The 17206-nt window shown below is 41.0% G+C and overlaps 2 protein-coding genes across 2 annotated transcripts; both read right to left on the bottom strand.

Moving 5' to 3' along the window:
• Positions 1-216: 216 nt before the first annotated feature.
• On the bottom strand, positions 217-3815 carry LOC308132859 (uncharacterized protein; the record flags this gene model as incomplete). Its single annotated transcript, XM_080500043.1, has 4 exons — positions 217-1067; positions 1242-2464; positions 2965-3131; positions 3566-3815. The coding sequence occupies 4 exons, from the start codon at positions 3813-3815 to the stop codon at positions 671-673; spliced, it is 2037 nt and encodes a 678-aa protein (XP_080356169.1). The 3' UTR covers positions 217-670.
• Positions 3816-6838: 3023 nt separating this feature from the next.
• gda (guanine deaminase) lies at positions 6839-15279 on the bottom strand. Its single transcript, XM_080499010.1, has 14 exons — positions 15113-15279; positions 14024-14112; positions 13646-13817; positions 13106-13193; positions 11709-11814; positions 11306-11333; positions 11075-11182; positions 10781-10888; positions 10593-10690; positions 10319-10386; positions 10077-10223; positions 9784-9902; positions 9663-9690; positions 6839-9008 (listed from the first exon to the last, which is right to left on the bottom strand). Exons 1-14 carry the CDS (start codon positions 15236-15238, stop codon positions 8944-8946), a joined length of 1350 nt encoding a protein of 449 aa, XP_080355136.1. The 5' UTR covers positions 15239-15279; the 3' UTR covers positions 6839-8943.
• Positions 15280-17206: the final 1927 nt, after the last annotated feature.

Genomic DNA, 17206 nt, shown 5'->3' with positions numbered 1-17206 from the left:
GCCTTTTTTAATTGTGTTGTTTTAATATACAGTATTACCCCCTTTTTCCCCCTTGTGATGCACTGTGAGATATCTTGTGTCCGAATGGTGATATCTATAAATACATTCACCGTGCCAAGCCTTTAGCCAATTCTCCTGAAACAAAACACATGGGAAAATCAACGTTCAGTGCTTTTTTTATTTTTGTTAAAATGCAAATCACTCAAAATTGCTCCTTTAAGGCACCACAAACATACAATACATTTAGATGTTTTGATATAAAAGTTTTCTGTCAATACAAACAAAATAATGTCAGGTTCTTGGTGCAGTAAGAAATATAGATTATTGTTATTGATGCTGTGAAACTAATTCATGTGACACCATGAATGAACATAGCACATTTTAAAGTTTTACCCTTTTCAATGTGCTTTACTCAGTGTATTTACACACCGATGGTGACTGCATCTAAGTTCAACTTCACTGTCTGCAAGTTGCTTCGCATATATTTGGCGGATTAGTCTTGCCCGTGAACAATTTGACACTTTCGAACCACCAAATGTAGGATTGACAAGCAACATGCTCTAGCAACTAAGCCTCAGCTGACCTCGTACTTTTTAAGGTGCATTAGGTTTTTATTGGAACACAAAGTCAATGTCCATTAATTTTTAAGAGGGGCTCAGCATATACTTCACTAAACCCACACAAACTGGACTTTATTGGACTTGTTTAGATTCTCCCACTCACGCTGGCTGACATTCCAGCAGTAGCTCACGTCGACGTACTTCAGATTCTTGCTCCTGCCCATCAAAGTTTTCAGAGTCGTCATTGTCACGTCTGTTCGCAGCAGGTTAATGTGTTGCAGCCGTGCGAGTGGCGAGGGAGCCGAGCCCATTGAATCTGGCAAGGGTCGAAAGAACCTCATGCGGAGAGGCAATAGCATTCTCTGTAACACGTTGTTCAAAGGGCAGGGCAGGGAGACCAGCGAGAGCTTCTCCAGGAGGGGCGAGCCTTTCAAGAGACACCCCAGCACCATCTCCAGGGACATCCAGGACATGTCTGGTTTGGGTTGGTTGTGCTCATAGGAGAAACTTTTGGGAAACACAAAAGAAGAAGGAACAATGCCTTAAATATATTTTCATGTACATCAGTCATTACCCAAACTATTAGACACGTGGCTATGTGTTGCATTCAATTAACTATAAATCCATCACAGAAGATTGGTGACGGTGGTTTGGGTGCAGTGCCCATCAACGGTGTCTTACTTGATTGACAGGGAGCAGAGGTGAGGCAGTCTGGGAAGATTTCCATCCTGTCGGAACATCTCTTGCATGTCCCACTCCCATGCTCTGCTGGGAGGCTCGGCAGCGATGACCAGCTCTCTGAGTCGGTGGCAAGTCGCGATGACCTCCAGGAGAGGAGTTTGAGCGCTGGTTTTCACGCCCTCGAGGGTGAGGGAAACCAAAGAAGGGCCCGCGATTTTCAAAGCAGGAGAGAGCTCCGCCAGGGGGCCGGGAAACTGCACCGACAGGCTCCGCAGCTGGCCCGACCAGCTCTGCAGGCCTGCGGCTAACACAGAGGTCTGGGTTCTTCCTCCAAATCTCGCATCCTCATCATCATTGTCGCCGGTGACGTTGACAGATAAGGAGGAGATGCTCGGACACAAACGCGACAGGCTGTCCAGAGAGTCACAAGTCACACCCTTGACGTCCCTCAGCTGCAGCATCAGACCCGGCCCAGGGGAAAGTTTCTCCTCCGTTTGCGTCGGAGCTGAAAATGGCCCTTTGTCTGGACCTGCATCTTCCTCACTCTCACTACCACACTCCTCCCAGAGCACCCTCTCCTCCTCCTCTTCATCCTCGTCTTCTCCATCGCCTCTCGTTCTCATGGGCTTCCAACCCTTCGCCTCTTGTTGACTTCTCTCCACCCATAAATCCTCCAGCCTGGGAACTCCTTCTCTGTCGGTGAACTCTTCCGTCTGGCCGAGCTTCTTCTGCTCAATGAGGCTGCAGGCCTGTGTGACGCCCTCCAAGGCCAATCTCTCCAGAGAAGGCAGGGAGAGCAGAAGGTAGGCCGCCGCCGCCACGGCGTCCCCCTCCTTTTCCTCGAACCCAATGTCCAAAGCCAGAAGACTGCGTAGCGGCAGCGGGGACGAGGCCGAGGAAGAGGAAGAGGAACAGGAGGGGGACGAGACGGTGGGCTGAGGCGTAGAGGCGCAGAGTGAAGACGAGCCACAGGGACTGGGGGACGACGAGCGGCAAGGCCCACCTCCGAGGGGAAGGAGCGCGGCCGGGGAAAGCAGATGGCAGCGGGAAACGTCGAGGTGTCGCAACAGACGGCAACAGAGGGTGATCGTCCTGATCACAAATCTGTCACAGGGAATGCCAGCCAGGCCGAGCGAGCGCAAACTGGGGAGACTGTGGAGGGTTTGACAAAGGACCTTGAGAGGTAGCTGCTGGGCTCCAGACAGGTCCAGACTCCACAGACCCTGAAAACACAGAGGGACATTTAAAGGCGTTTCTAAAGTCGTAATAAATATGTATTCTGAGTTTGCTAAAGCAGGAAAGACGATGCTGTTAACCGTCAAGCCAAGTTTGAATATCTAACAAATCTTGCGAATACAAAAAAAAACCAAACAAAAAAAACCCTTAAAGGAGATAAAAGCAGTGACAACATGTCACCGGTTCTTAATTGTGGGTTTTGTGAGTCGCTGAATTCAACAAGGGTTGATATTTCAGGAAATAATTTGAAACATATTGGATGCACAGGAAATGCACCACTACAAACAAGTCTTGTGTGCTACAAAAAAAAAAAAATACTCGTTTGAATAACATACGCTGCTAATTGAAACCCAATGCTTATATTTAAATTATTTATATCATTAGGATACATGGATAAACATGAAAATAAGACTTTTGTTCCCTCTATATATATATATAAAAACCCTGTTGCACTGTAGAAGCATGGAAACGCCTGGTTCTGCCTAACCTGGCAACGTGCAGAAATGTGACCACAGAGATCTGAGGTGACCAAACCAGGACAACTTTCCAGAGACAGACTGTGGAGCTGCGGGACCAGCAGGAGGTGGAGTGCCGCCCGGGACAACTCCTTTCTGGAGCACAGCAGCAACATCAGCTCCTCCACAAGGTCACCAGCTGCAAACGGAATGAATAAGTGGAGGAGGAAAATAAAATTATGAGAAGGCGAGCTAATACATGTGACGATCAGCTTTGTAAATCACGTCATCGTTACATAAAAAGTTGAAAAGCAGCTGTAGCATTCATAAACAACAGAACATTTACTCTCTGGGTCAGTCTGCCGGACTGAGTAAGTGACTCTTAAAGGTTTTATATTCAGGAGATTTCCCAATGAAGTAATTATGCTTTAATTAATGGTTCAAGTTCACACAATTTTTGGACATGCAAACAGAAAAAGGTTACAAAAGGTAGTTATAGTGCTTCATATACCTGCAATAAGTCCTGTATACTGTTCCATGTCTGTGATAACACCTGTGTATTGCTTCATGACAACTGAAAGTGATGGCAAACATTTTGCTGCTGTTGGTTTTACAAAGCCATAACAGACTCACGCAGGACGTTGAATGGCCCCATGATGTATCTGAATGAATAGTGATCCAGATATTTGTCGGTGTAATCTTTGGCCCACACTTTGTTCATGTTGTTCGCAAGGCTCAGCAGACACAGCCGACTCAATGAGAGGACCGAGCCTTCTTCGTCAGGTCTCCGGCCTGTCCTCGTCCACTCCACATTTCTCTTTCTCTTGCGCCTGCACTCTGCCTTTGTCAGAGAACCTTCATCCAGAACTCGAAACAGAGGCATTGCTGGACCTCAGCTGGGTGCAGAGCTGCAGTGGAGGCTGGCTTCTGCATTTGGGAAGTGAGGAAAAAAGACACAGAAGCATGGATATGGATATGGATATGGATATTGCTCTGCAATTTGCCTTTTCACTAAGTGATAAGGAAAACATGATGAATAATAACATGAACATAACCTCTGAACAAACACATCAAGCGACACTGGTGATGATGTTATTGTTGAATAATATGAAACTTGTACAGAGTTAATATGGGGTCGTATATTTTCTGTCAAAGATTTTAAAAAAAACCCTGAAGGATTCTCCTTTGACAGATCAATATCAAATGTCTACTTAACATCAGACCTGTATCAAACTTACAAACAGGAAGTGCAGATTATCTTTTCTTTCACGTAACGTAAAAACCTCCAAAACATAAATCCTAATAAACCGTCATCCCGACACAGTACACGCACTGAACACCCACCTTGGAGATCTAATAGATAGATAGTTGGCTTCACTTTTAAAACTAGAAACATGTGAAAAGAAATGTGTGCGATCTTTACTCCCTCTACTCTAGAGTCACAGCACTACTTCCTGGTTCGTGGGTGATTTTATCCCCTGAGCGTGATCTTTCAGGCATATTCCAAGCCTGTCAATAATAAACCCGTTTTGTCAAACCACATAAAAATGGCCTGAATCTCGAACCATGGTAAAAAAAAAAAAAGAAAATACATTTTGCAGTGTTTTATCTTCACTGGAAAAGTCGGAGCTGAATCTGAAGTGTTTGTGTCTTCCCGGAAGACTAAAAGCAGGGGTGAAATTCTCCCACAGAAGAGACCAGAAACGAGCGAAAGCTTTCAAGGCATGGAATTTCCTCTACAGTAACCAAGCTTCCTGTTTGAAAGAAACTAGAGTTGTTGTTGTTTTTATTCGGAGCGTGTCTCTTTTCTCTAATCTGTTCAGGAAATCATGATAAATTAGATACAATTTCTACGAAAGGGACATGCAAAAAAAACACACACAAAAAAACAAAACAAACAACCACTGGCAGCTGATGGTAAATTTCTTAGGTGCGGTTCGTCATTGTTATTATTAAATGTCAGCCAATATTAACTTCATTTAAATACAGTGCGTTTATAAACCACATTACAACATGCTCAGCTTCTTTTTTTTTAATTGAGAGAGGCAACCAGTGACGGAAGCTATTGTACTTTTAAACATCTAGTGAATAGAGAACACTTATTAAGATGACTCTTTTATGAAAGAGGACATATCATGCAAAATTCACTTTTTAATTGTTTAACAATAGTAATAACCATCCCCATACCTTGGAACGAAGCCCCAGAAGTGAAGAAAGTCTGTCTTCTCTCTCTGTGGTTTGTTTCATTGTGTGGCTCCAACTAGGGAAAGCAAATTCTATTGAGCGTCATCAGGGTTGTTTTGTTTTTGTTTTTTGTTTTTTTTTTAGGTCCAGAGAGGACATTCAGATTTCAGAGGACCACGGCCTAAGAACAGAGGCTTATCCATGGATGGTCCTGGCCTGGGCCTGATGAGAGATGTTATGGGTTAATTCAGGGGTTTACAACCTGCGGCTCCTCTGTAATGGCTCCATGGAGCTTTCAGAATATGTAATACCAAAAAAAACATTTGTTTTCATTTTTGTTTCATTTGCATTCCACAAACGTTCAAAAATGGTCTAATCTTCAGGGTTAAAACAGCAAAATAAGGTGAAACAGATTATTCGGCATAGCCGTGATTAAAAGAACAACATGTGTTGAATTATTTTAACTTGATTATGCTTGTGCTTTCCCCTCCATTTTCTACCATATGGTTTCACTGATACTCGGGAAAAATAGGGCAATTTTCTAATTCTTAGAACGCCTGAGCGTACTTCAATATGCCATGAGTATCTACTTGCAGGCCGTCCTCGGGAGTGCGGATCTCCTCCGCTATCTATTGCCAAATGCATGATGGGTCATTTCATGATTCTTGCACAGGTGTGCCGTCGGGTGGCCACAATAAAAGGCCTGGATGTCCACTGAGGCTGCTGTCCATGGACAAGTTTTCCAGAGTTGCAGTTTTGTGGACGAGTTGTCCTACAATCTGTAGAAACAGGTGAGAAGAAATCAGAACAGACTTTAAGCCAACTCACACACACACACACACACACACACACACACACACACACACACACACACACACACACACACACACACACACACACACACACACACACACACACTACCGGTACTAGGTAGAGAGAAATCAAGAAATCCTCTCTTTTATTAAAGATTATCTGTGGAAAATGAAGTGAATATAGTTCAGAGCCCATTGCTAGTTTGTTGTTGGCATCAACATATTTCGATCGTATTAGAGTTTATCAATATATTTGATTAAAAAAAGAAGAAATCTCCTTCCTTCCCTCAAAGGCGGTGGTGTCCTGGCGTCCTCTATTGGCCAGTTGGCACCAACACACTATTTTTGTTATTATTTTAAGTACCCCGGGAAATAAACTTGTATCTTTTTCTCTTTTTTTTTTTGCTGTTTTGTTTTTATACTCCCAGGGGCTCTTGATTTGCCTTTATGTTGTCTGTACGTGAATGGGTTTACTCCATCACATGCACACACCTGGCAGTTTTTTTTTCTGAGAGCATAAAGTCAGCTTGTAGAAGGGAACTCCTCACAGTGAAGCTGCAGAATATTGGGTGCAGGTCACATATGAAGCATATTGTCCCCGTCCAGGTGAATGACCTGCCTCTCACCTCCTGATAATGGTCCTTGCTGTCAACAAGACATGACACGAACCATCTTAAAGTCTTCTGTCTGCCATCCGATCTGTCTGGCCCAGATGGTGGAGACTCTGGATGAAATGAGGTCTGTCAGTGAGTGACAAGTGACATTGTTTTCATTCATCACTCATTGTGCGTTTTTTGGTTTTTTTGGGGGGTTTTCTTAACCAACATCTTGTGTTATGGTCAACGGCTGTGAGTCCAAAAACTACAAACAGATAAACGACAGACAGACATCTTTATTTCAATTTCCTATCACATATTAAAGAGTACAATCAGCAACACTTGATCATGTTGTTTTTTAAATATCACATAAAAGGTTATGATGAAAAGAGAAGTTGACAGTGAATAAAGAGAACAAACAGTTAAATTCAACGCAAAGGTGTAACAAGTATCGTGTTCATTTCTCCGAGATGGAAGACAAACAACTTTTCTCTTTTGACCATTTATTTGGAATCTTGTACGACGGCCATTTCTGTTCAGAGAAAACAAAGTTAACAAGCTGTTATTCTGTAACTAAACTTTCCAGAAGTACATCATGTGTTATTGAGTTGAACAACTTTTATGGATGGCACAGGATGACTCAGGACAAGATCAGCATGTTTGGTTAAATGGGGAGAGGCTCGAGTTTAGACATTGATAGTACAGTCACACAGAGTAGGACAGATAATTGCGAGTCCTATTTACCAAAGCACTGATCCTTGATTCACTCCACATTGATTAACAGGCCAAACAACCATTTATTAATGCTCAGTGCTAAAAAAAAATTAATTAGAATACATCCTAATAGAAGTTCATATTCACCCCAGAGTCCACTTTGATTTTCCATCATTTAACAAGAATTAAAATATAGTGTGCATACAGTAGATACAAAGTTGCTTTCATTGGCTGATCCATCAAATCAAACATTTGAATAGTGAAGTTAATTGAATTAGTCTTTAGATAAAGAATTTCTTCATAAAAGTTGTTCACTGAAATCAGATTGAAGTTTGGGGTGAATCGAATGCTTATTTATATCATCAAAATATCAAATTTCCCTTTATGCACATAGAAAAGCTTAAAAGTAAAGGTACAATAAGTTTTGCACTATGATTCCCCAGTTTCACTGAAGTAGGAGAAAATTCTGCTCTACTAAAACAACACAAAAAAACCCCTTCTTTCCTGCTTGTGTGCTACTGAAACACGTCATTTCCTGGATTTACATGGAGTGTACAGTAAAGGAATTACGCCAGGCAGTGTCAGGCTTTAGATCATAACTATGGATAATGCCCCATGCAGCCACTGCCAATAACAACATAAATGAGTTAGACATGGCAGGCATACGGGGAATCACACCGGAACCAAACTATAACATTACTAAGCATACTGTATGTAGACATGTGATTAGCAATCTACAATGATAAGTCTGTGTGTGTGTGTTTTTTAACACATTTCATTGACTGTAGTCAAAAGCAGGTGTATTTTAATCAGCTAAAAAAAAAAAGAAAAAAATGTCTTCTTTACATCAAAAGAATAAAGAAGCAGAGATGGTAATCAGTAACTGCACAATAAGAAGGTTTCTAGAAGCTTCTAAAAACTGTAGTTCTTAATTTAAAGGTGCTGCATGTACAATTAAAGTAATTCCACTTGTGTGCATTAGATGACAATAGTGAGTCCCTGTAGTTATATTTTTTTGTTTGCTTTGAGTCCGGCTCTCAGTGTTTTGACGGGTTATTTGTTTTTTTCCCTCGGTAATTTTTAAAAGCTCCTGCCTCTGTTGGTGGCTGCCAAACCACCTCTTCGTGTTTTCCAGCTCTAATTATGATCAATGTGTTATTTTGTTCACCCGTGAAAGAAACACGTTTTAATATGATGTCAATTTTAAACACAAATTGAAAATAGAAACAAACAAAAAAAAATCACAGTTATAAATCAAAAAGTAAAGGCTATTTTCAGAAACATGGGAGCTTTCATTCTCATACATCATTGTGGCAGAAGTGCTCATTCATAACTGGGCATTCTGGTAGTGAGGAAAATATTTATTCAGCCCTTGCAATGATCAAAGTTGCCCATATTTGGTCTTTAAGTAGAATCAAAAGATTTTACAGGCCGGGACTCGCTGGTTAAGTTAGTGATTTCATAAACCATATGTACAGCACGACACAAAACGTTATTTTCTTATATTAGCAAACTTTATATTTAAAAAAAACCCAACATATGCTTTATCTTTGAGGAATAAAGCAAAATTTAACTCACTTGAGGGCATTATCAATTCCCAGGATTGTATTTGTCTATATTTTTTGATATGAAGATTCTTCAGCGTATTGCGTTCTATCTTACAGGCAGGAATACACTGTGCAGGCGTCTCCATGTAGTTTCACTTTCACTCTGTGAAGGGCACCACTTTCTTTCCAGCGACAAACACCTCCACGATGTTACGATCATCACCTGCAGAGAAACAAGCAGGACAAACATGGTAACATGGTTGTGTTGGGGAGAATAGAACTAATAAAGATGGGATAACACTTAGAGGAAGATGTATGCCACACATTTTCTGATCAATCTCACTCTAGTTGTCGGACACCACACGATGCAAAAAGCTCTGCTCAGATGATGTGTCACGAACATGCTGCCAAACTGGAAAAGCAAACATGTCACCTCCATTGACTCTTATTGTTCCAATCTTCTCCCAGAGGTTCTTTAATTTTGGTTTCACATGAAGTGGGACACACCTTAACTAGAACTGATGCGTCTGTTCTTGTGTGGGATGCATCCACCTCAAAGGTCTACACATTATATATATTCTCTCCCCTGCACGTCTGCAAGAAGAGAATCATGTTTTTTTTCTTTGCCCAGGTTTTGGAGTTGTTGCAGTTTCTTCTCATGTGACAACTACTGTGTTGTCCAAAATTTGAAATGGGGTTCCTGGAGTTCATGTAGTATGAAATGATGAGAACTCACTATGTCTTTGTTGTGGCCACCACAAGAAAAAGAACACATTTCTCTGTTCTTAACCGAGAACATTTACCCTCCCGGACCAGGAATCTACAATCCAACATCTTTAGAGGACATCAAAAAGAGCAAGTAATCAGTGACACTTACCCAAATTGAGAAACTTTTCCAAAAGAACCTAAAATGGAAGTGATGACAAATGAGAGTTAAAACAAAGATGCCTTTTGCTCCTTTGATATATTCGTTTATCCACACTATATCCCATGCAAACCTTTGGTCCCTCAGGCTGGATCAGGTCGATGGGTCCTCCAGGAACAGCCACATTCACCCTCAGGGCATCAAAGCTTTTGCCCACCTGGAAATTCCCTGTTTCGTCATCCAGAGACAACGCTACAGCCAAAAGAAATCAGAAAATAACTTGTTGATTTCTTTCAATTGAAAAATATTTCTGGGTTTTCTGCTACGGAACGGCTAAAACACAGTCCCCGACAAGAGAAATGACTGTGAAACCAAAAAGGAGCCACGATGTTTTCATTCTGACTGGGTCTTAACGGCTCCTTGTACCTTGGCTGCCTCCCAGCGTGGCCAGTCTGAACACCTCCTCAAAGGTGAGCGTCTCATTTTTTGGATTCCGCATGGTCAAGACTTTGGACGTATCCAGAGCTCTCCTCACAGCGTCAAGCATTGAGGCAGAGTAGCCCCCTGCAACATCTGACGAAGCCACACCAGAAAACACCGGATGAGTTTCAGTGCACAGAGTGAAGAGTCGGAGCGTGAGCTTGAGCCAGCAGCTGTCCTGCTCTCACCTGTTCCCAGCCCCACTTTCACTTTGTGTTTCAGGGCATTGCGCACGTCTAACAATCCACTGCACAACCTGCGTACACAGAGTCAGACTGACAAAGTCCAAAAACATTCACACTGACTACTCCCTAAATTATTTATCATATTCTGCCACTGGTTTGTTTTGTTTTTTTTAAAAATGGGTTTAATCGCCTTCAAATGACATCATATGTTTTCATATTTTTTGTCAGTATCTTCGTATAATCCAGATGTTTGAGGTGTTGCGAATCTGAGACTTACGAAATGTTGGAATTAGGACAGTGAGCCAAAGACGTCCCAGTCTCCCTGAACACGGCCAGCTCTTTGTCACTGAGGTGGCAGCCATGAGCCATCACAGTCTGCAAAATCATCCCCGCAAACGAAACAATTACCAACAGTTGTCAGGGTTATGCAGTGTTTTTTGGTTCCACAGATGTCTGTGTGCTCACCTTGTTGGTGAGAAGGTTGCATTTGTTGTAAACATCCGTGTAAGACTCCGAGTCAGGGAACAGCTTCTTTACAAGCTGCACTTCATCGACAGTTTCACTGATGTGACTCTGGAAATAAAAAAAAACAATAGATGTTTTTGGCTCATCAGGAGTTTCTGAGGTAAATAACACCGAATGTTGTCTTTTTTATTTCCCTGCAGCACATGCATACATGTTGTTAAACCTCATGGGATCAACATTAAAATGCCTCTATAGAAACAGTCTCCTGGGGATCGGTTGCCACACTGAACAAACCTGAATGTGCACGTTGTTATTCCGAGCGATTGCTGCAAGTTGCTTGAGTAAGGGCTCGGTGCAGGTCACAGCGAAGCGGGGGGTCACCACTGGCCTCACAAGGGGGTACTGCCCCATCACGCCCAGAAACAAAGACAGGGGACAAACACTCGTTATATAAACACAACTGCACAATGTAACTGTAACTGTACATCTGTAAACGAGGGTGTGAGTTGGTCTTCAGAATCTTACCTTTTTTTTTAAGAGCTCCCTAATAAACCTGAAGACAAAATGACATTGGGTAAATATTTGGAAGAGGAAAACAAATGGGACATCTTCATCAAATGGAAATCGTTCCCTTTTCCAACAATATCTATAACTTATGTTTAATTTTCTCCTGTTGGAGACTTTGTTGGAAGATGTCTTTCTATGAAATTGTGGCAATTTCTTCAGAAAGAGTTACACAGTTGTCTAAATTTATATAAATATATTCAGATTGAGGTGCACACTATTGCTGATATAAGGTGGTTCAATGAACGAAGTCAGTTAAAGTTAAAGTTTTCATTCAGAGAGTTACTCCAAACTGAAAATCTTTCAGTGAATGTAATCAAGAGTTTAAAAACTGTACAGCTGGAGTTGAAAGGTTTTTACTGACCGGCCTGTTTCCTCTTCAGAATTCTCACAGGTTTCTTTGTAATTTTTGACAGAATCATTCCGGTCCATACACACTTTGCCCACTAATGCACGCTGTCCATGGTCGTCTGAGAAAAAAAAAAAAAGAAGGAAGGTTGACTGAGTTACAAAGAGAATGACTGAATGGTTCAGTGGGTCTGAATCTATTTCTAAATTAGCTCAACAGAGATCATTCAGCTAAGGCGTGACTGCAGCAGGAAATGTAACATGTGAGTTGAGAAAAACCAGTTTGTTGTTGCTGTTGCCAGTGTGAGAACACACACCTTATCTTGTTGGTTAAGCGGGAAAATATACTGTTATTATTTCTTATTGTTTTCCCAATGCAATTCCACCCACAATCAGTGTGATCTGAGAGGTCTTCTTGCAGCGCATGGTTGGATTTGTCACAATGAAAAGACGACAAACCCAAGTAACAGTTCAACCATCTTGCCATGTTGCTTAATCCCGCTGGTTTACTGTCATGGGTAACGTGATCTGCTAAAGTTTAAACAAAGAAGCGTTCTGGTCCAATTTGTGGTTAGGCACAAAGTGATCTGCTGGCTAAAGTTACTCATCACTGACAGCTGGATTATTTTAGCACAAAGCTCCAGATTAGGTTTCCCTCACTATTTTTTTTTTTTTACCTTAGATTCTTTATGTTATCCGAATAACTTTCCTGCAGAAGTTACACTCCAGATTGTTGTGCACAGAAATATTTCTTGCTTGGACGTTTAGAGAGATACTGCTTTGCCAAGGTATGGTCAATGTGGGGCGCGTGTCCGTGCCAACACGTGTGTTTACGTCACTGCCGTTCTCAGTTAAACCGTTGCAGTTGCCCAGAACAGGCCAGAGTTAGAGCTCAATGACCCTGAATACACAAATGGCTGTACAAACCTGCCAGAGTTTGGTTGTACGGTCTCTCAGGCACATGTCATGTGTTTAGCATTGCACAATATGACACAGAGATGAGGAGTACAAGGCATGAAGGTGAAAGATCAGTTCTACAACCCTCAAAGGAAAAAAAAAATAGAAATGAACCTTTCCTGTCAAGGTGACAGTCAAAAAAATTGAAAAGTGTAAATAAGTGATCTTTTTGGGGATTTTGTGAAAGCTATCACCAAAATTGCTTTCACGGTTTGAAATCATGTACCGGTGTCATGTAACCTATTACCCAGCTTGCCGGGATTATTCCTAAAGTGAATAGTGTTCAGACCCAATTTGTACTGCTGTGCTCTTAAAGAACACCATGACAACACACTTCACCTTCTCAGGAGACATTTCAAATCTGCGCTACTGGAAAAAGAATGTAGCAGAGTTCAAAATAAATGAGGTCAAATAAAGAATTAGGAAAAGTGTGTATTTGTGTGGAGGATATATTACTTGCAAGTTGGCCCAACAAGAGAGTGGCGTCTGTGTGTATGGTTGCGAAGTAACATGCAGTGGTTGTTCCATTCCTCAAAGTCCTTTTCTGTAAAGTAGAGAGATCGTGTTACAGGTTTAAGACGTTGTTTTCTCTTTCCTATACATTGTTGAATAGTTCACACCCATTTTAAGACAGTGGCTGCTTCACACACAGCTTTACATTTTTTAATTTTTTTTTTAAATTTCACATGTGGTCTAAATAGTAACTGAAAAACAAGTATAATTCCATGAAATTCAATTAAAAAAACTTTATACATCCCCTCGGGGCAATTCGAAAGCACACTGAGTATTTCATGTAAAAGCATCAAAACACCATAAACCACATAATAAATACCGATCTAGATGGAGACAGCAGTCAGCTTAGTTTTATCTGACTGTAATTTCCCATTATAGCTTCTCAGTGAATGCCTTTCATTTCCAAAAGACAAACATCTGAATGATGCATGCAAAATACATGTTCTATTAGCTTTTGTTTTGGAAAAAGTTCAGCAAACTCACCACAACTTGAGTGTAAACCCGGCGGGCAAACTCCAAGTTGTCAAACTGTGCCTCCACTGGAAAGGTGTATGTTTTGAGCCACTGCAGTAAAGGCATGTCCAGGGCCGTGCCAGCGTAGCTGTACTGGGATGCATGGATGTGGGTGTCCACCATTCCTGGCATGAAGAACTCGCTGCAGCAGCAGAAGTATTGGCATGATTTTATGACCAGGGAATAATATAGTACTCACTGTGCAATGAGGCTGGGTCATGTTTTAGGAATATTTGCCGAGCAAATTGCGTTAATCTCTCTTTTAACGCTATTCCACACTAAACGCTCGAATTATTGATAAAAAAAAAAGTGCAACATGTACATTCATTTTAATAATGATATACATACTTTTGTGCCAGTTGATTGACTTCAGAAGGGATGAATCCAAACTTCTGGGAGAGATTTTTAACATCTTTTCCTTCCCCGATGAAAGCAATCTGATGGCAAGGGAGATATCGGGAGTTATAGTGGGTAAAATATGATGCCTGCAGAGTTTGCAAGCGCCATGAAGCTGTAAACGCTGCAAACACAACTCCAGTATAATGTGAGCCCTATATTGTAGTGATTAGAGACGAAGCTGCTTTGCACTTTACACCCACAGTATATTCATAGCTGCTGTCAGATGACTGTCAGGGACTGTAATTATGCTCCTGCTGATGAGTTATTTCCACACCTTTGCTCAATGCACCAAAGTCAATATTTACCACATCAAACATTTGTTCTTTGGTTACTTTGAACATAATGAATAAAACAAAACAGTGCATACAATTAATACACTGAAGTGGAAAACTGAACATGTTCAAAAAGGAGTAGGAAGAGAAGCATGAAGGTATTAAATGTTATCCCCTCTCCAGTCGATCTATTTGCTTCCTGTGTGTGTTGTTGTTGTTTCTTTAACCAATCATGCACTCACAAACACATGCCTCTTGACTTATATTTGCATGCCATATTTTTCACTGGGTTTGGTAGGGTCTGTTCAGAAGTACTGAATGTCACTAAAGGTTAAAAGAGAAACTGTAATGTAAACTTGTTAGACAACAACTCACAGTTAAATATTATCTTTTTTTATTATCTCTCTCTCTCATACAAAACAGCACAATTATATAATCACGTGGACTGATAAGAAAAGGAACTTTATTTGCACAGCACATTTGAGCAATTAGGGATTTCAGGGTGTTTTATATGAACAAGCATGAACGGTAGAAAACAAATGCGGCTGAATAACTAGAAATGGTAATAAAAACAACGAGCGATTGTAATAATTAAAACATTTTCAATAACTATTAAGAATAACATGTAATGCTGAAAGCCAGAGTGCCACATAATATGGATTTTTTTCAATGTTTAAAAAAAAATTTTTTTTTTTTTTTTTTACAGGTAGTAGAGTTTCAAATTTAAATGTCTGAGTGACAGGCAGCCAGTGCAAAGATAACATACCTTGCCATCCTCGCCCACCCCCAGGAGCGCATCCTCCAGGATCTGTAGCGCTGCTTCCCACGTTGAGTGGAGAAACGTGCCCCTGAAGACGCACGCAATCGCCACGTCTGTGCTGGAGTTTGCCATGTCTCGTCGTATGCAGCAGTGACACACACCTGCGGCAGCTGTGCACGAGCGCACCGGACAGCTTTATGAACGCCATCCCCGGGGACTCACGACTCCACGTGCGTAAAGACGCGCCACAGCCAATGAGAGGAGAAGGTGTGTGTGGCGGGGTTGTGACCTGAAATATCCAGGCGACACCCTTTGTGGTCGACTGAGTCATTGACAACACTCGTCAGGTTTTGTTTTTGATTCATAGATAGTGGCTCGACTTGAGTTTCTTCGTTTGATTTGCGGTGAATAATGCAAAATAAAAGTCCTGTTCATTTAAAGTGACGGTTCCAACAAGTCTGTTGTTGTGATGTAGAACCCCGGCTGTTGTTACTGGACAGTCCAGCTCCCCTGAGCGGACTTTGGATCATTCATTTCACATAAGGAGGGCAAAGTATAGTTTCCTGTTATATAAATGATAGATAGATAGATAGATAGATAGATAGATAGATAGATAGATAGATAGATAGATAGATAGATAGATAGATAATTTCTCTACTCTTTTAGTTAGATCTATTCTCTAAATATTTTGTATTTCTAAACAAATGTCTCTTTGAGATACAAGATGGATATACATCCATGAAATGTGTTAATAAAATAATACATTCTTAAACTGGTTTTGCGCAAAGATAATTACATTTTTTTGCTTAAAAAAAAAAAATCTTTGAAATTGAAACATTTCTATCTGAGAACTTCAATACTGTGTATGGGTTATTCCTAGGGTCATTTATGTAAGTTAAGTTTAAAAATGACAAAAATTACACATACATCATGATATTTAGCTTATCAATTTGTCAAAATTGGATCTATTCCTCACAGGACTTCTGTTGGATGTTATAAAATCGTATTTAGTACTATCTTACAATGCCATGCATTATTTGTAATAAAAGTTGCCCCCACGTGTCTATTTCTACTTGTACTAGGGCTACTGTGAGTAGATATAGTGCCAATTTCTTTTTTTTTGTTTATCAGATTCTCCCCCCAAAAAAGCATTGGCGAGGTGACCCTGTGCACAAAGTTGGACGAAGGTCAACTTGTACACGGCGAAAGGACAAAACACGCGGCTCAGCATCAATACAGTATATATGTGCCTTTCCTGCTTATCCAGTTCAGGGTCGCGGGGTGCTGGAGCCGATCCCAGCCTACTGTGGTCCAGAAGGGGGTACGTTACACCCTGGACATGTCACCAGTCTGTCACAGGGCTGCCTTGAACTCATGATTGTTAATTTGGGAAAAACAGGAAGAAATTGCCAAACTCAAACAGCTTCTTCATCTCTCTCGTCATAATAAAATACAAACCAGCTTCTTATGTTCGAAATAGGACATTAGAACCCTGTTAAATATATGGATTTATTGCAGATTTATTGCAGATCAAGTACACTGTGTGCACTCCTATTGTTTCTGCCCCCCCCCCCCCCCCCCCTCCCACACACACACACACACACCTCTTCAGGGTTACCATCAGGTAATATTTTTTTAAACTTTCGCTCATAAGCAGAACCCAACCATGTGAGACACACGAGACACAAAAGGGGATCCTGTGAGCTCAAAGATGAATTCACATGACAGATGTTCTAAAGGGGAATTACACATTATTGCCACATTATTTTAAATATATTTGACCCGCGTGATATGACAGCATACGTTTATTTTGTATGACATCAGTTTGCGTGCAAGTCTATTTGTACAAGTAACCTCAGGTTGGTGAAAGGCAGCATGAAAAATATCATAAGCTTTTTCAAAAAGGGCCATTTTCTTTTAAAAATCTGGCCTAAATACCATGTGTAAAAGTAGCTGTGCCTGAATTACTGTTCACCAGTGTCAAATGTTTTTTGGGTTTTTTTTTTTGTCAATGGAGAAGTGACTGTTTTGTAATGCTTCTAAAATTCATGGTGATTAACTGTTTGTCAGAATGACTCAGTATAAGTAATACTATAGATT

The sequence above is a fragment of the Blennius ocellaris genome (genome assembly GCF_963422515.1).
Source record: "Blennius ocellaris genome assembly, chromosome: 7".
NCBI lineage: Eukaryota > Metazoa > Chordata > Actinopteri > Blenniiformes > Blenniidae > Blennius > Blennius ocellaris.
This window is presented reverse-complemented; position numbering and strand designations above follow the sequence as displayed.